Source organism: Canis lupus, chromosome 24, assembly GCF_011100685.1.
Source record: "Canis lupus familiaris isolate Mischka breed German Shepherd chromosome 24, alternate assembly UU_Cfam_GSD_1.0, whole genome shotgun sequence".
Lineage (NCBI taxonomy): Eukaryota > Metazoa > Chordata > Mammalia > Carnivora > Canidae > Canis > Canis lupus.
This window is the reverse complement of record NC_049245.1, coordinates 47,771,355-47,790,201: the sequence shown is the minus strand read 5'-3', so window position 1 is coordinate 47,790,201 and position 18,847 is coordinate 47,771,355. Positions and strand designations below refer to the sequence as shown.

The window sequence follows — 18,847 nt, the reverse complement described above, 5'->3', positions numbered from 1 at the left end:
CTTCCCGGGCGCGCTCCGCCCCCGCCGCGCGATACCGGGACCCGCGGCGCGAGATCCGTCCCGCCCGGCGGAGGCGCGCAGGCGCGGCGCGTGGCGGCCCGTCGGCGCTCCCGGCCTGCCCCGCGCGCGCTGACGTCGCGCAGCCTCGTCCCCGCCGTCGCCGCCGCCGCCGCCGCCATTGGAGTCGGCGCCTCGTCCGTGCGTCCCGTCCAGGCTCGTCGCCCCGCGAGCGCCCCGCGCGCCCGGTAGTCGCCGCCGCCGCCGCCGCCCGGCCGGCGCCCGGGGAGGAGGCGGCGGGCCCGGGGCCGCGAGAGCGCGGGGGACAGGCCCGGCCTCGCGGGGAGGCCCGAGCCGGCGGGCGCCCCGGCCCCGCGCCGCGCCGCGCCGTTCATGAAGCATGTCGGCCACCAGCGTGGACCCCCAGGTGGCTGCCGGGGCGGGCGCGGGCGCGGGCGCGGGGGCGGGCGCGGGGGGAGGGCGCCGGCGGGGGGCGGGGCGGCCGGGCCGGGCCGGGCGGGGGGCGGGGGGCGGGGCGGGGCCGCGCGCCCGGGACCGGTCCTCGTGGGTAACTCTGTGTCTCCCTCCCGCCCGCCCGGCTGCGCGCCCTCCCGGCCCCTGCGGCCACGCAGAGAACAAAAGGACAAGACACTAAAGGTGAGCCGCGTGGGCCCGGGCTGCGCGGGGCCCCCGACCGGCGGCGGGCCGTGGGGCGGGGGCGGGGGGGCAGGTCCAGGAAGGGCATCTGGAACCGGAAACTTTGCTCCCGTGTGCTTCCGGGAGATAACCCCGAGGCTGCGGGAGCCGAGGTCGGGCGGCGGAGCGCGGGGCTCCTGCGGGTGCTCAGGGACCCTCGGCCGGATGGGGACGGGGACGGGGAGGGAGGGGAGGAGAGGAGGGGAGGGGCCGCCCGCCCGCCGCCCGCCCGCCCGCTCCCCACCCCCCACCCCTCGGCCCCCTGCATCGCCCGGGATGTTGTGGCTCCGGACAAACCCCCAGAACGCGATCTGGGGAGAACCCGTAAGTGACACTTGCTTGTTTACTTGGAAGACGCTTTTTTTTTTTTTTTTTTTTTTTTAAACTCGGGTGTAACCAAATATGGTTCATCACGTTTTAAGATTGGAAGAGGCTCAACGCTTTATTTACCTTTTCTTTCTTTCTTTCTTTTTTTTTTTTTTTCTTGGCTGAGCCATGGTAACAGTGGGAAGTAAGTGGAGAGCCGGACAACGGCGAGCTCAGAGCTCAGAAGCTTCCCCGGCTGCCCTGCGCTGAAAGCCGCGGCGGGGGTCCCCGGCCTGCACGCACCCTGGGCCCGCTGACCTCCGCTTGGTCGTCTTAACCAGGACCCAGTTACTAGTTCCTTGTGTTACTCTGTCTGCACCTGCGTCTTGCCGACTTCTATCGAATTATGATTAGCTTTGCGTCAAAAACGTAAAGTTACTGGAAGTTGTGCATCACCGCGTTAATTACTTGTGTACCTATTAGTTGGATGCTGGTTGTCTTCCTTTTTAAATAAAGGCAGGTTCTAGGAGTTGATGGGTGTAGACTTTATTTTTTTTTAAGATTTTATGTATTTACGAGAGACACACAGAGGGAGAGAGAGGCAGAGACACGGGCAGAGGGAGAAGCAGGCTCCATGCAGGGAGCCCGACGCAGGACTCGATCCGGGTCTCCAGGATCACGCCCTTGGCTGAAGGCGGTGCCAAACCGCTGAGCCACCTGGGCTGCCCTAGACTTGACTACTTTTGATCTTAGTGCATCAAAGCAACTTTTTAAGATTCAAAAATTATATTTTTCCTTTTTTTTTTTTTTTTTTGTTCTAGTACAAAATGGTTCTTTGCATCAGAAGGATACAGTCCATGACAATGACTTTGAGCCCTACCTTTCTGGACAGTCAAATCAGGTGAGTTTATTTTATGGCCTATATCTTTATGTTCATTTTTGTTGAGTTTTGTAACACATTTTTGTTGTTAACAGTTTTTCACCTTATTCTCCTGAACGATCAAGAAGCGCAGTATAAAGTACTAGCAGTAGAGAGCGTACTGACCACTTGCTTGGTTGACTGTCCTTGAGTTACACGTAGGGCATGAGCGCAGTGTAGCGGGTGTGCTCTCGGAGGAAGTGGTGTCCCACGGGGGCTGCATGCAGGTGGGCTTCTGCTGGCCTCACATGGATGGCTCAGTGATGCACTGTTTTTGATGGAGTGGAAATGTGTGCGGTTTTCTGAAATTTTCTGGTGATTTATTTTACCTCTGGGCAATTAGAATAGGTGGCCTAGGAGAGCATCTAAGAACTGAGCTCTGGAGCCAGACTTTGGTCTCATGTTTGAATCTTCACTCTACCACTGACTCCCTGCCCCTTCCTTAGAGGACTTGCCTTCTCTCTACCTCTCTTCCTGTTCGGTAGACCCGGTTGTAGTGACTGCCCACAGAATTGTGGGGATGGTAACAGCGGGTGGCTCACGTGAAGCTCAAACTGGTACCTGTGCAGGGCCAGAAAGGTCACAGCTGCCCATTTTTCTTGGGTGCTTCAGAGTTTGTCAACCTTGGCACTATAGATGTTTTGCACTGAAACATTCTTTGGGGGGCTGCGCTGTATGTTGTAGGATGTTTAGCAGCTTCTCTGGCCTTTATCCATGAGATGCCAGTAGTAACGGACTCCCCTGCACACACACCAGTGTGACAACAAAAAATGTGTTGGTGGTGTCTCCTGGGGGCCAGCTTGCCCTGGTTCAGTCCGCTGGGCTAGTGCAGTATAGGCTTAAGCATGATGTCTACCAGGTTTTAAATGTATTACATATGTTTGCTTTAGGATAAAACCAAGCTTTGCCTTTTTTTTTTTTTTTTTTTTAATTTTTATTTATTTATGATGGTCACACAGAGAGAGAGACAGAGAGAGGCAGAGACACAGGCAGAGGGAGAAGCAGGCTCCATGCACCGGGAGCCTGACGTGGGATTCGATCCCGGGTCTCCAGGATCGCGCCCTGGGCCAAAGGCAGGCGCTAAACCGCTGCGCCACCCAGGGATCCCAACTTTGCCTTTTCTTGCAGTGGAGTAAAGTTAGTTTGTTCCTTTTCTTCCTAGTCTGCTCTTGTCTAAAGAGTCTTAAAGTTTCTTAGAACTTTTCTCCAGTTTTCTCCTTTTTATTGCATTGAGCAGCTCAGCAGCAGAGGCACCAAGGAGACCCTTTATAGAGCCTCCCTGGACCCAGCCCCAGCCCTCCTCTGCACAGGACCTGGAGCTGCAGAGTAGAACTGGCCTGGCTGCAGTGATGCATTGTTAGAGCTAATGGCAAGAAGTGAAACAGACTTAATTTCATTTTGGTATTTTGTTTTTTCCTTATGTGACTTGAATATAGCAGAAGTGTATTCTAAATTTCAACCAGAGAAAATTGGAGGGGGTTGCTTCACTACTCTTGAAATACGTTTTTATAAGGCAGGAGCTTTCATGTTATTTGGGAGGACTGCTTTGGAAGTGGAGCAGATGATTTTCTGTCAGGAGGGTAGTTACAGCTGTTTCTCCCTGGGGAAGCTGGCTGTGAAGACCATTGTAGGTTGACATTCCCATGAACAGCCTTAAAACAGCTGCGTTATCTTGGCCGTTAGGGTGTGTGCTTTTCAGCAAGATGGTTAATCAGCACGCTCCTTAAGAGTAAATGCATGCTCTTGATTGAGAACAGATTTTCCAGAAACACCTAACTGTTGGGAGTGTAGGAAGCAGGTAACAGGAGAGCTTTTAGATCCTCATGTTCCTGGTCCTCTTGTTTTGTGGATGAAAAAGTGGGACTGGAGAGGCCTGGTTGCCCAGGTGGTGGAGCCAGTTTGGCAGCTGGTTCCCCACTGATTGGGGGGAGGGGGCCGGGGATGCGTGTCCATGGCAAGGGCTCCTATTGTGCTTGTGTTTGTCACTTCTTTATTCAATGGGGAGTGGGGGCACCATGCAGTGTGGCCTCCTTGCTGATAAGCCCCTGGGAATTGATGACACCCCTGGTTTTGGACTCTGCTGGCGAAGATCCCTGTTGAGGAAAGCTCTTGTGTCTTGGTCCTCCAGGTCTCAGGCTGAGGGTACACCATGGTGTCCAGGCAGCCAGAGTGCTGGTGAGTCAGTGAGAGAGTGGTTTGTGTGGCCTGGAGCAGCACTTCCAGTTGTCAGTTGAGGTATTGTTGACGTGCCGGGCTGCACGTGTGTGAAGGGTGCAGCCTCATGAGTGACTCTGTGTGCCTGTGTTTGGCCACAGAGAGGGTGGGGGTAGAGCTGTCAGCCCCGTGGTTGCTACTTTGTGGCTGTTTTAGCCCACATGTTCCTAGTAGCAAGCTCTTTCTGTTTCTGTGTTTGAGGTTCTCATACCTGGGATGATTAGGAAACTGTTTCAAAGCAGGACTTTCAAGTTAATGTAACTTGTAACATGCTGTGAAGGAACTGTTGTCCTTGGGGTAGGTGATTTTTTTTCCCCCCAGAAAGGTCTCGGGACACTGCTTCTCGGGTGCATTTTTTCCTTCCTAGTCTCCCCCCACCCCCCCACCCCCCCCCAGGACCATCTTGATGGTCTGGGCCCCTTGTGTGACTTGGAATACATGTTAGCTTTAGGGAATGGGGCAGGCGGGAGGGGGGGAGCGCTGGGGAGCAGAGGGGCTCTGGGTGAGGGGCTCTGGAGGGGTTCTAGGTAAGGGGCTCCCTGGGGATTTTGGATGAGGGTCTCTTAGGTTCTGAGTGGGGTTCTGGAGGGGCTCTAGATGGGGATTCTGGGTGGGGTTCTGGGTGAGGGGCCGGCCAGTGCGGGCAGCTACGACCATACTCAGAATACATTCAGTTATCGACACACTTGTTTTCCTGGTCACATCTGATGGGACAGGAAGGAACAGGAATAAACTTTCCTAGTTTCTTTTCAATCCTTCAGTCTGTGTAATAGGGCACGTTCACTTTATGGGAATGATGTGTAAACTCTTCAGTTCCGAGATTCAGTGCTGATCTGTCGTAGTCTCTTCTGTAGCCTAATCTTGCCCTGAAGATGTGTCCGTCTTCCTTTCTTGAGGTCCTGTGTCTCCCACAGGCTGTGATTAGAAGTCTGTGTATGTGAGAGCATCAGTCAGGGTGGTGGTTTTACCTGCATTGTCCTTAAGGGGATTTGTCGTGTGCTATGCCTTGTGTGGCCAACATGCTGAGGGAAAGCTCAGCATGTGTGTCCACCACCCAGCATACGCACCTGTGTCCCAGGTATGTTGGCTGCTCGTTGGTGGCCCTGGGTGCACAATGGGCTGAAGAGTGGTCAGGTGGCAGTACATCCGTTGGCAGCAAGTGCTCCAGGCAGGCTGCGTCTGGCTTTGTCCAGGATGAGGCATGTCAGTGGGGTCACATTCCAGTTCACCCTTAAGTGAGTAGAATGTCAGTTTTGCTGGAAGATCAGGCCACAGCAGTCAGCCCCTACACACTGTAGATGGGTGGACAGACGGACTGGGGGGTTTCACTCCCAGCACAGCCGGGGGAGGAGGGCGTGGGTCCCAGTAGCAAGTGAGGGGTAAACGCACCCTTGTCTCTTTACAGGACAAATGACCCACTTCACAAGTTTTGCAGACTGATTTGTTGCTTGGCTTTTGGAGCTTTGAAAGAAAGGTGGCTGACGTAGCAGGAAAAAGCTGCCAGTGAGATATTGGGGTAAAGACGTAAGGTAGACTCGCGGCACACAGCCTGGCAGGCAGCAGGGTGCCCCTCGTGCCCCAGTGAAGAGGGATGGCAGTGGGAGGAGTGTGCAGGGCTGGCCTGGAGCCCGGCTCCTGGGTGTAGGTAGTGGGCTGGTTGGGGGGGTGGGGGGGTTCCAGGCCCTGTGTGGAGGAGGACAGCGTGAATGATAGTGCAGGGTGGGGTACAGTGCACAGTGGGACAGCTGCTGGGGGACCTGTAGCCACTGGTCAGGACACTCACTGACGGACAGCTCCATTTGGGAGCTGGAAGTGAGGAGTCTTCGCTTCTTTTATTGTGAGAATTTAGTGCCCAAGGAACAGCTGTAGTCAAAATTGTTTTGTGACTTGTCAGCAAGCTGCAGCTCCACCAGTGCTCGCTGTACCGTGACCCGCCTACATTGGCAGACCACAGGAAGAGAGGGTTAAGTCCTCTCAGGGCTACCACCGGGGCTGACCCTCCTCTTCCAGATGCCCCCCGACTAGGTCTGCTTTCTGAGCAGAGATGCGGGGTTCAGGAGATGTCAGCTGGGTTGCTTCATCATTGCACAGGATAGTCCTGATTGGAGGCAGCGGAGAGTTGCGTGTCTGCATGGTGGGGTCCGCGGGACTGGAATGCTAGGTTTGTAAGTGGTGAACGTGATGGGTGTCATCTTGTGTCTTAAATTATTTCCTGTTATGGTTAAGATTTAAGTGTAAGTCACAAGTGAGGTCCTGGCCTCGTGGGAGTCCGGTGCACCAGAGCACCTGGTGTCTTATCGAACCATCTTTGGGTGCTGAGGTCAGGCACCGGGGGTGGGGGGATGGCTGCCCTTTGCCTTGCAGAGCACGTCCCCTGCCCAGACCTAGTGATGGGCTCTCCCCTTTTGACTGGTGCCCTGAAGAGGCTCTTCTGAGGGCTGAGGTTGGGTGCAGGCGGGCTGAGGGAGAGGTTACAAGAAAGGGGCCGGAGTCGTGGACGTCTTTTCAAGGGAGGGTAGTGCTAGCTGTTTCCAGGCTTGTAGAACATGGATGGTGGCTGTTTGTTGTCTGGGTTTGATTGTTTCGTTTAATTAATTAATTAATTAATTTTACTTCCTGAGCATTCAAGGATTTTTTGCAATAGGGAAATAGTATTGCATTTAAAAACGTGATTCTGGAATAGTTTGCCATCAACGGGAAGAGCACATAGGAACTGTGATGCCTGAAACCCCATGAATCTTAGACGGGACAGGGAGGCAGGATGTGGCTCTGGAGCCTGGCAGCCAGGAGGCTGGGTCACCATAGCTATGTGTTGGGCAGGGACTGCTGAGGGAGCAGCCCGTTCTCCTTAGGGTCCTCTGGAGAGTTATTCTGCATTCTCATTGTAGGGAGGCAGAGATGCTTGCATGTCTGGTACTCTAGCCCTCCCTGGCTGCCACCTTGGCAGGTCCTGGGCCTGAAGGTGGCACCGAGGGCACCAGACACCCTGTGCAGCCAGGGTAGCTGGTCTTCTCACCTGAAGATAGGTGTGGGGTTGGAGGAGGAAGTCTCTAGCCAGTGTTCTCCATATAGAACTTCTTGGTTATTTGAGGTGGAAGGTAGGGGAAAGGATGAGGACCGCTGAGTAGTCAGAAGATGGTGTCACAGACTTAAAAGCTTGCTGTTGCTCCCTATTCTTGTTTTCCTTACAGCCTTTTTCACTCTTAGGTCAGCTGCCCTGGGCGGGGAAAGCCTCTACCCCTTTTCTGTATCCCTCAACACCCCCCAGCACTCACGCTCCCTACAATACCATTTAAGTCACCCAACAGTGGCATGGCCTCTGGGGCCCAGATCTGGCCAGATTCCTGGTGACTCTTTCCCCAGGGAGACCCTTTGCCAGAACTGCTGATCCCAGGTATAAATCTGCACCCTGGGCTGACTTCTAGAGTCTCCTGAGATGAGTTCCTGCCTCGACGGGCGGTACAGCCACTGAAAACCCCTTTCTGAGGGTTTGGCTGCCACACAGGTATTTTCTCAGTGATATACTCAGTTGAGGCTGGAGCCCGTTGTGAGGGCTTCTCTACCCCAGAGAGCAGGCAGGACAAGGAGTCTTGGTGAAGGAGCTGGTCTGACCCTCCATGCTGCCAGAGCCACTGTGAGAGCCCAAGGCAATGCCCAGGACAGGGTGGATGTGGGCTGCGAAGCCCCTTTGGACTCAGAAGAGGGTGTGGGCTATCAGGAGAGGTGTGGGGAAGGGCACTCTGAAGTGGCCCTTGCTGGGTGGGGAGGAGTCTGGTGGGAAAGGGTGTTGCAGATGAGGTGGGACGCCCAGGCATGTTGAGCCATCAGACAGCTTGACACCAGATTGCGGGGCAAGCTGCCCCGTCGCCCTGAGCGCCCCAGTTTGTCCTGTGGCTCGAAACCTCTCCTTGCCTTTTTAAGATGTTTTCACCTGCTGCCATGCTGCCTGTGCTGTTGGTGTGCAGATGAGCAGCACTGCCAGTTTGATGGGTTCAAACAGTCTGCTCCATGAGGGGAGAGAGGGAGCTGCCAGGTAGATTGCTGATGGCCTGGTTGTGTCACCCAGGTCCAGGACATTGCAGGTGGCCACCTGCCTTCTCTCAGTCCTTGCTTTGTTGCCGCTCGGTGCTCTTTGCCTTCCCGTGAGCAGTGATGGCGCTCTGTGGTCAGCCTCTACCTAATAAGCAGGAAGTTCCTCCAGCTTGTGTCTTGGAAGCAGTCTAACTCATCCGTGCTTGTTTCCCCAGAGTAACAGTTATCCCTCCATGGCGGATCCTTACCTGTCCAGCTATTACCCACCGTCCATCGGATTTCCTTACTCCCTCAATGAGGCACCCTGGTCTACCGGAGGGGACCCTCCGATCCCATACCTCACCACTTACGGACAGCTCAGTAACGGAGACCATCATTTTATGCATGATGCTGTGTTTGGGCAGCCCGGGGGTCTGGGGAACAACATCTATCAGCACAGGTTTAATTTCTTCCCTGAAAACCCTGCCTTCTCAGCCTGGGGGACGAGTGGGTCTCAGGGGCAGCAGGCTCAGAGCTCGGCATATGGGAGCAGCTACACTTACCCACCAAGCTCCCTGGGTGGCACAATTGTGGACGGGCAGACAGGCTTTCACAGCGAGACTCTCAACAAGGCCCCTGGGATGAACAGCCTGGAGCAGGGCATGGTGGGTCTGAAGATTGGGGACGTCACCACCTCTGCCGTCAAAACTGTGGGGTCGGTCGTTAGCAGTGTGGCGATGACTGGTGTCCTTTCTGGCAACGGTGGGACAAACGTCAATATGCCAGTTTCAAAGCCAACCTCGTGGGCTGCCATTGCCAGCAAGCCAGCAAAACCACAGCCGAAAATGAAAGCAAAAAGCGGACCTGTAATTGGGGCCGCCCTGCCCCCTCCACCGATAAAGCATAACATGGACATTGGCACGTGGGACAACCAGGGGCCCGTGCCCAAGGCTCCGGCCCCGCAGCAGGCTCCGGCCCCCCAGTCTGCCCCACAGCCTCAGCCAGTTGTGCAGCCTCTTCCTACTCAGCCTCCCCCTTTGGCCCAACCACAGTATCCAAGCCCTCAGCAGCCACCCCAAACCCGCTGGGTCGCCCCTCGTAATAGAAATGCGGCATTTGGGCAGAGCGGAGGGACCAGCAGTGATGGTAACTCGCCTGGAAATACCCAGCCTAGTTCTGCCCCCACCGTGGAGTCCCACCCGGTTCTTGAAAAACTGAAAGCTGCCCACAGCTATAACCCTAAAGAGTTTGATTGGAATCTTAAAAGTGGACGCGTGTTCATAATAAAAAGCTACTCTGAGGACGACATCCACCGCTCCATTAAGTACTCCATCTGGTGCAGCACAGAGCACGGCAACAAGCGCCTGGATGGGGCATTTCGCGCTGCGAGCAGCAAGGGGCCTGTGTACCTGCTCTTCAGCGTCAACGGGAGTGGGCACTTCTGCGGGGTGGCTGAGATGAAGTCACCCGTGGACTACGGCACAAGCGCTGGCGTCTGGTCTCAGGACAAGTGGAAAGGCAAGTTTGACGTGAAGTGGATTTTTGTGAAGGACGTGCCCAATAACCAGCTCCGGCACATCAGGCTGGAGAATAATGACAACAAGCCGGTCACCAACTCCCGCGACACCCAGGAGGTGCCCTTAGAAAAAGCAAAGCAAGTGCTGAAAATTATCGCTTCCTACAAGCACACAACCTCCATCTTTGACGACTTTTCTCACTATGAGAAGCGCCAGGAGGAGGAGGAGGTGGTGCGCAAGGTGAGTGACTCTCAGACCCGTGCTGTAGATGGGTCCGGGCAGGGCTGAGGCTGAAAGCCGCGGTCCTGGGAGGGTGTGGGCCGTATCACCTGGGCTTTACCAAGCGTGGTCATTAGGGCAATGATGAAGTGGATGTCACTACGTAACTTTTCCATTTTGGGCGGCCCGGGTGGCTCAGTGGTTTAGCATCTGCCTTCGGCCCAGGGCCTGATCCTGGGGCCCCAGGATTGAGTCCCACATCAGGCTCCCTGCATGGAGCCTGCGTCTCCCTCTGCCTGTGTCTCTCCTCTCTCTCTCTTTCCCTGTGTCTCTCGTGGATAAATAAAATCTTTAAAAAAAAAAAAAAAACCCAACTTTTCCATTTTTAAGGAATGTAATGATTGGGACCACTGTGCAGAAATTCTATCAGGAACACTCAGAAGTGACACTCTGGCAGTGGGGTAGACCAGCGAGGCCGCGGGGGCTGCAGGCCCTGCCCTCAGCACGTGGGAAGCCCCAGTCTAGAGGCCCCTTGAAAACCCAATGTATTCAACTTGAACTCTGCACCGGTGGTAAAGAGGAGCTGGGCCTGGGGCAGGGCTGGAGTGCAGACATTTGAACCCAGAGTGCAAGCCTCGAGGTGGGCTGTGAGGTCATCTCCGTTTCCTGTCCCACTACCGGGAGCGTCCCGAGCCAGAGCTGGCACAGCCCCTGGAGTGAAGTGCGTGCAGAGCCTGTGACCTGGCCCAGAAATGGAAAGATAGGACAGCGTAACACACTTCTTTAAGCTGGTATGTCTGGGAGACTTCATCCCGAGATTTGTTCTGCTGATATTAAAACATCCTTTTTATTTTTATTTTTTTAAAGATTTTATTTATTCATGAGAGACACAGAGGGGGAGAGAGAGAGAGAGGGGCAGAGACCCAGGCAGAGGGAGAAGCAGGCTCCATGCAGGGAGCCCGATGTGGGACTCGATCCCGGGTCTCCAGGATCAGGCCCTGGATTGAAGGCGGCACTAAACCACTGAGCCACCCGGGCTGCCCCTTTTTTACTTTCTTAAAGTTTTATTTATCATGAGAGGCAGAGAGACAGGTCGAGGGAGAAGCAGGCTCCCTGTGGGGAGCCTGATGGGGGACTCGATCCCAGGACCCCGGGGTCATGTGCTGAGCCAAAGGGAGATGCTCAGAGGTTGAGCCACCCAGGTGCCCCAAAAACATCCTTTTTAAATTAAATGTTAGTTGGCAATACGTGGGTTTGCAGCCCTTTTTAGCTTCCCATGTTGAGAAAAGCGTTACCCATCTGTGAATGGCAAATGTCCTAAAGAATTTTTAGCTGAAAGGCATGTAACGGGGCACGTAGATGATAGTGCTGTTGGCAGTTTAGAAGCTACACCTGTTCTAACAGCCCAGCTTGTCACGCTGAGAATGAGCTGGTCCCTCTTTCATCTGTGTGGGAAAGAGAGGGGCTTGTCATTTCAGTTACTGAAATTCTGTGTTTGAACTCTTCTAGGTATAAAATAAAGTACTGAATTGTTGACTTCACAGGGATAAAGCAGAGGTCATAGGTCATGAAGCTGAAGGCCCTTGGTGGGTTTCAGGCTGGCAGCTGGCTGTGCATGTGGCTATGGTTTATTTTAGTTCCGTGGCACTTGGGTCTTTTCTTGAAGCTCACTAGGTTCTGGAAGTTGTGGGGAGGTTAGGGACAAATTTCTGCCCGTGACTCAGTTGGTGTTTAAGGTTCCTGAGTCCTAAACGTAGTTAGCAAGTGGGGCTTGGGAAGAGAGACCCTTGAGTCGGTCCAGGGGGTACCTGCCTGCAGGCCAATGGGGGCTGCTCGTGGCTTGGAGCTGTCCTCCGTGAGCCCGAGAGATTGGAAATGCGGCCAGAACACAGCGGTGGGCCGCTGCTTGGACTGTCCCCGCGTCTCGGGCTGCGTTTAGCTGCCCCGTGGTAAGGACGGACTGACGTGGCTTCTGAGCCTGTTGACGAGAAGCCAGCCAGGTAGACGTGGGGAGAGGTGGGAGCCACCCCTGGCCAGAAGCCTTGCCTGGAGCAGGGGGTGCTTGGCTGGGTGGTGCTCAGGCCCGGGCCGCGTGCCGGCCGGGTGCACAGGCCAGGGCGGGCCTCGGTCTTGACGGGTGTGTGGGGCAGGTTCACCCGGTTTGTTAGACTCTGTCCCTTCTCTTTTTCAGGAACGGCAGAATCGAAACAAACCATAAGGACGAACCAGTTTCCTCGATGTGCTGACGTTTGAAAAGGTTTAAGAGAACATGTGCTTGGTGCTGTTGTCTTGTGCAGGGCCCGACTCGTTGCATCTTACGCTCTTTGTCTTTTATTTTTGCCCAGATGGATCTGCGTTCATTTGTATTTTTCTATGTATTCTAGGGTTACAGAGCTCACTAATAAAGAAGTGTGTTTTGTCCACTCATAAGTCAGACGTAACGTGAAACACAAGTACCCTCACGACAGAACAGAAAACCTAATACACCCCGAAGCTTCCGTTGTGGTGGTTTGGCAGAGGTTATGTTCTTACTCAGAGTCACTGTCCTTTAACATCTTTACGTGGGACTTATTTTTCACCCTTTTATTGCTTTATTAGCGACACGAGAAACCATGACTTCTTTTGTCATTTACTGTGTTCTGTTAAGTACTTTTCAAAATGCTGAAATCAACAGGTTAATGATCACCTCGTTCAGCCGGTTTGTCATTTTGATTGCCCGTTATCTGTCTAAAATACTTGTCTGTCCACTTGATTTTTCTACTAGACAGATTTGAGTTTTTCAGATTCGGGAGCATGCTGTGTTGGTGCAGAGCGTCAGGCCCCACAGCGGCCGCCGCGGCCCTCGCAGCTCCTCCACCCAGCGGGGCGGATGCAGGGCTGCTGGCGGAGGGCTGGGCTCAGCGGTCAGCCGTGCTCACCTGCGTGCAGATCATCCTAAATACCGCCCCCCTTCACTTGTGAGTCCCAGTGCCGTTCTGAGTTGTTTGCCCGCGATGCTGAGCTTCACACGTAGGGTCTGCTCGTACAGATGGTGCCACAATTGTTACTTCCACCGTGTGCGTCGGATTTCATTTTCCTGTCGAATGGGTTAAAAAAAAAAAAAAAAAAAGCAAACCTTTTAGAAACTGAATCTGCTGTCCTGTGTTGTGGAATGGGGGACCTGGAGGAACTCGCTGCCACCCGGAGTCTGAGTCTCAGCATGAAAATGGTGCTCACGCCTGTCGCTCTGGCACAGTCTGCACGCGCCCATTGTAGGGGATCTTACTGTTTAGAGAGCAAATACTTTCCAAAAACTATTTACTCCAAAAGACCCTCTGAGTTTAAGCTGTATTATTTAGACTTGTATTGAGAACGTGTCACTCTCTGAACTGTTACTGCCTGTATGGAGTCACGGACAACATCGGATAAATTTTCCTCTGGAGAATACAAGCCTTAATAAACAATACTATTTAGCAAATCTGGCATCCTGTCATTATTCACCCCTGTTCTACGGGTGATGGCATTTTTAGCTGCACAGCCCGTTGGGGGTGTCCCTGCCCCAAAGCTGTTGTGTGTTTATCGTCTGCCCCACGGAGCCAGTGATCCGAGACAGTATCCTAACTTCACTCACCCTGCATTATGGTTTGTGGAAAAGATCGGAGGGGTCTTTTTTTCTTTTTCTTTTTCTTTTTCTTTTATTCTTCTTCAGTTTCCTCCAGTCCAACATGGGGCTTGAATTCAGGACCTTGAGATTGAGTTGCATCCTTGGGATGCCTGGGTGGCTCAGTGGTTAAGCCGCCTTTGGCTCAGGGCATGCCCCCAGGGTCCTGGGGTCGAGCTCCCTGCATGGAGCCTGCTTCTCCCGCTGCCTATGTCTCTGCCTGTCTCTGTGTGTCTCATGAATAAATAAATAAAATCTTAAAAAAAAAAAAATTGGGTGCTCTACTGACTGGGGAGCCAGCACTGCCTAGAGGAACTTTTTAAAGATCAGTTGTAACTCAGTTTGTAGGGATCCCTGGGTGGCGTAGCGGTTTAGCGCCTGCCTTTGGCCCAGGGCGCGATCCTGGAGACCCAGGATCGAATCCCACGTCGGGCTCCTGGTGCATGGAGCCTGCTTCTCCCTCTGCCTGTGTCTCTGCCTCTCTCTCTCTCACTGTGTGCCTATCATAAGTAAATTAAAAAAAAAACAAAAACAAAACAAAACAAAAAAAAAAGTAACTCAGTTTGTAGTTCCCCCAACATAATGCAGGCCTTTCAGCTGTGAATATACTGTGTGTGGGCGTCCTGCATCCACTGCCCGGATGCCAGCACCGCTTGCTTATCAGCCACAGATTCCCTCATGCTCTCCCTAAGTCCGCATGGGCATCAGAAGTCTCATGTCTCATGGGGGGCCTGGATGGCTCAGGGTCCCTGTGTTGGAGCTGCTCAGCAGGGACACCCCTCCCCCTGCTTGTGCTTGCTCTCGCACTCTCGGTGGCTATCTCTGTCTCAAGTAGAATCTTTAAAAAAAAAAAAAAAAAGTTTAATGCTTGTTGAGTTTTACTGTTGGAGTAAAATTTACAGACCTGCACAAACCTTAAGAGTTTTAAAGTTTGAGATAAAGACACAGGACATCAGCACCCCAGCAGGTTTGCTCACGTGCAGGTTTCCTGGGCGTGTGTCCCGCCAGGACCCAGTTATCTGAGGGCACTTGAACACAGGAAGCCCAGCCCTGCCCCCAACTGGTCCAACTGGGGATTTTGCACTCCCCACCCGGTGAGTATTCTGGCCAGAAGATGTAGCTCAGAATGATTTCTCTGATTTTATTTTGGAAGGTGCTCATGAGGCCGTGGGTGTGGGTTCCTGCAGTGCCATTCGCTTCCCTGTGCTTGCTCACCCGGCTTCCTTAGAGATTAAATGATCCCTAGCTTGCAAAATGGCTGGCTCAGCGGTGCCCCCACCTTGGGTTGGGGCCGAAGCAAGAGGGCCCTGGGCTTTCATAGGCTTGTGGGGAGGGGCCGGGTGTTGGTTACCAAGGAGCAGAGGCCGGGCGACCAGTCGGGTGGTGTACCAGTTCCCATCTGGCGGGTGCCTAGTCCTTCGATGTCTCCTTGTCTGAGGCTCGCTCCACACCCCGCCAGCCGGGCCAGCCCCTGGGAGCAGAGGTCAGGGGTTGGCTTGCGCACTGGCACTTGAGGCTAACCCCATCCGAGGAAGGAAAGACCATATGTGTTGGAAAGGATTATAGGGATGCTTGCAGTTCAGAACAGGACAGGTTTTGTGTATAAAGGGCTGCATGACACCAGTATCTGCCTCCCCAGTAGCCAACCAAGTCAGCTCTGGTTGTTACCCAAAAGCATGACACTCACAGGTGGCTCTTGTGTGTGGGCATTTCGCTGAGGGAGTCCTGGAGACGTTGCTGGCTGGACCTGCCTGTGCCGCCTCGGGCTCCTCATGGCCTGCCATGGGTCGTGCAGATTCACTTCCACCACCCCCAACCCCATTGGGCTCTCCCTGCCTGTGCCCACGTGGCCCATCACCTCTCGCTCAGCTTGGAGTTAAGATTTGGGGTGTTCAGGTGTTTTTCCCAAAACCAATGTTAGAAAACGAACAGTTGTCCTGCGTTGGCATTTCTACTACTCTGTGGATGAGAGTCACAGTGAATTTTTTTGGAGCTAAGAACACGCAGAGGACTGAGAGTCCATCTTTGTTTACTGGGAAGCGCCCCCCACCCCTGGAAGAGGATCCGGGTAAAGGTATGACCGAAGTAGCCACACGCTGGGAGGTAACTGTTCAGAACCCTCCTTCCTCAGCTGCCGGGGACAGGCTTTGGTGCCTGCCAGATGTGCACCCAGATGAGGGCTCCCTCTTGCACCACCTGCCCTTGTCCGAGAGGAGCCAGTAACAGGCTTTACCCCTGCCAAGTGGCCTTCCTGCAGGACAGCTCTGGGAGTGACCCGGGAAGTGCCCCTACCTGCCAGCACCCGTTGCAGCACAGGGTTCTCCAGGCCATGCGAGGCCACGGTCTTGATCGCCTGCAGGATGTTGGTGGCCTCCCTCCGAGAGTGCAGTCTGCTCGGAGTCAGTGACCCACCTCTGCCACCAGCTGGATGCAGCTCAAGGCTCATGGGTGATGTCACATGTCTTCTGGATACATGCCAAGTGCCACTGTTGTGCAGCCGTGACCCTGCCACCTCGTCCCCTTCCTGCCAGCTCCAGGACAGACTTAGGCTGTCCAAGATTGACCTGTGAGCTGTAAGTGGACATGGAGATGGATAGGGCACCCCGAGGCTGTGGTGTCCATGCAAGGGTTAACCCGAACACCCAGGTGCCATGCCCCTGGGAGAGGGCATTCCTGCCAAGTAGAGGGCGCCCGTACCGAAGGCCTGGCCAGCTGAGTGTGGGTGCAGAAGCTGGGGAGCCAGTTGTTTTCAAAAAAATTTTTTTAAAGATTTTATTTATTCATGAGAGACACAGAGAGAGACAGAGGCAGAGGGAGAAGCAGGCTCCCTGTGGGGACCCCGATGCAGGACTCAATCCCAGGACCCCGGGGTCACGCCCTGAGCCAAAGGCAGATGCTCAACCACTGAGCCACCCAGGTGCCCCGGATTTTCTCTTTGGAATAACAAGGTTACAGAAGAGTTGCAAGAGCAACTTTTTAAAAATCTGGATTTGCCTGTTAACACTTTGCCCCATTTCCTTGGTCCTGTGCTTGCTGTGTACATGCATGTGGGTATGTGTGTGTGTGTGTGTGTGGTTTGTATCGTACATGTGACTATGCATGTTTATGTGTGTATATGTGAGTTGTGTATGTATATGTGTGTGCATGTGTGGTACACGTCTGTATGCAGGGTTCTGTGTATACAAATGTTCGTGTGTGTATGCAGGTGTGTGTGCATGCAGGAGTACGAGTGTGTAGAGTTGTGTGCAGGTGTGCATGTGTGCAGTGTGTAGGCATTGTGTGCAGATGTGCGTGCAGGGTTATGTGGGTATACTGCAGGGTTGTGTGTGTGAAGTGAATGCAGGTGTGTATATATGCAGGCATATTTGCAGGGTGTGTGCTGGTCTGCATGATTGTGCATGCAGGTGTGTGCAGATGTGCGTGTGTGCGTGTTTCGTGCACTACTTGAGGTCTGCAGTGCATCTTTCACCCACATACTCCAGGGTGTTTTTGACCGCAGGGGGTCAGGCTCTTCAGTGAGGGGGACAGGGCCGTGACCCGAGGCACCCCCTGATTCCAGTTTGATCGTTAGCAGTGTCCTTTGGAGCGTTCTGGGGAGGTGAGAAGGCTTTCTCGCCCAGGTCTTACCCCGTGTCTGGAGGAAGCCTCAAGGCCGACACTCCACGGACCATCCCCGCCCCTCTGGCAGGCCTAACTGACAGGCCCAAGGGACGGGCCACCCTTCGCAGTGTCCCTTGGGTGGGCTTCTCGGCCGATGGAGGTAGGGGCTGCTGGTGACTGCTGAGTATGTCTCTGGCCAGGGAAGCCCTACACAGTAGCCTCTGGAAGTGGAAGTGCGTTTAGCCTGGGGGCCGGCACAGAGAGGCGGCGCGTGCCAGCAGAGGTAGGTGTCAGGGGCCCCAGGGCTGGGCTGCCTCGGTGCTGATGCCCCCTCCTTTTGACCTGGGCACTCAGGAGGTTGCTGCTTCCCTGGCAGCTGCAGCACCATAGGCCCTTCCTGCCGCTGGGGGTGGTTAACGCAGAGGTCCCCTAGCTCACCGTGACACCAATCACCAGCTCATGGGAGCCATCACCCGAGTGGTGTCCTGAGTGACGGCGGACATCTGCACCCCCACGCCCCACTGTGGGTTTCAGTGATGCAGCGTGGACAGAATGGCTCCTTCCCTGCCCTGTGTCCAGGTGGGTGCCAGTGAAGGTTCTCATGTGGCCCTGGCAGGAGGAGGTCCCTGTGCTTCATGCCCGAGTCCTGTGATAGTCCCGCCAAGGCCAGAGGCACTGGTGCCTGTGGTGCATCCCTTTTGGTCGGCTGAGTGGCACCCTTTGCCCTGGGCTGGTGTCTGGGTTTCCTTCCTGCGCAGGCACCTGAATCCTGTCACTATTCCTTCCTGCAGCGCTTCCCACTCCCCCACCCCCCAAGCCCTAAAGTCACTGGAAACTGGAACTCAGCCTCTGCGACTCTGGTCCTTGGCTACCTTGAAGGGAACAGAGCTTGGTGACACAGTACCTTGCCACCGAGGGCCCCTGGGCCAGCTGGGGGGTGAGCCACTCCCAGGGATCACTGTGTGTTCCGAGAGCGAGCAGATGGCGGCCTGCTGCTGCGGTGTGGATGGGTGCTTGGCTGCGAGGCCTTCCTGGAGAAGGCCAGGGTGCAGGGGGAACCAGGGCTGTGAACTGCTCAGCGCCCCCGGGGCAGGGTGCCCGAAGTCTGGGGTCTCTCCAGCAAGCACAGGTAAGGGAGCTTGTGGGGCAGGACAGCGGAGCCCATACCTGGGGGGTCGGGGGTGAGGGAGTGTTTGGGTGCAGGTGGGAGAGCAGCAGGCAGCTAGGCATCTGCAGTAGGAGGTCAGGAGTGGGCAAGGGCACAGGACCGTGGTCTGAGAGGGACGTGGTCAGGGCAGCGGGTGAGGAGGCCAGAAGCTGGAGGCTGACCCGAAGCTGCTTGCTGGGAGCTGGTCCTGCCCCGAGCCGTGGCCCTGCCTGGAGCAGGCTCCTTGTTTGTCTCCACTCCTGAGAGCCAGGGGTGGGGTCCCAGGCTTCTGGGGGACTTCCTGGCGCTCAGAGTCCCAGCTGCATAGGGTACTGGAGGGTAGGGGTAACTGTGGGTGCTACCCAGAAGACCGGCAGCCCACCCGGCCCCCCTGGGCTGGTCCCCTGTGGGGGCGGTGGGGCTTGGGGGTGCCAGCTCTCATCTGCACCTGGTCGTGGAGCTGGTTCAGCTCTTGCCCGTTTCACGGTTTTGCTGGTCACAGAGAGGTGCCACCTGGTGGACACCAGGATGGGGTGGGGCGGGGAGAGGCCCTGCCTGGCTTGGAGGCAGAACCTAGAGAG

At 55.0% G+C, this 18,847-nt stretch overlaps 1 protein-coding gene across 3 annotated transcripts; it reads left to right on the top strand.

The window, feature by feature from the left end:
- The first annotated feature begins 318 nt into the window (after positions 1–318).
- On the top strand, positions 319–13,336 carry YTHDF1 (YTH N6-methyladenosine RNA binding protein 1). Of its 3 annotated transcripts, XM_038572828.1 has the most exons (5): positions 319–424; positions 630–654; positions 1,821–1,900; positions 8,380–9,900; positions 12,071–13,336. In XM_038572828.1, the coding sequence occupies exons 1-5, from the start codon at positions 398–400 to the stop codon at positions 12,095–12,097; spliced, it is 1,680 nt and encodes a 559-aa protein (XP_038428756.1). In that variant the 5' UTR covers positions 319–397; the 3' UTR covers positions 12,098–13,336. The 3 variants fall into 3 exon arrangements, with proteins under 3 accessions (XP_038428756.1, XP_038428757.1, XP_038428758.1); XM_038572829.1 differs by lacking the exons at positions 319–424; positions 630–654 and adding an exon at positions 4,047–4,153 and having other exon boundaries at positions 1,845–1,900; XM_038572830.1 differs by lacking the exons at positions 319–424; positions 630–654; positions 1,821–1,900 and adding an exon at positions 7,505–7,637.
- The last annotated feature ends 5,511 nt before the right edge of the window (positions 13,337–18,847 follow it).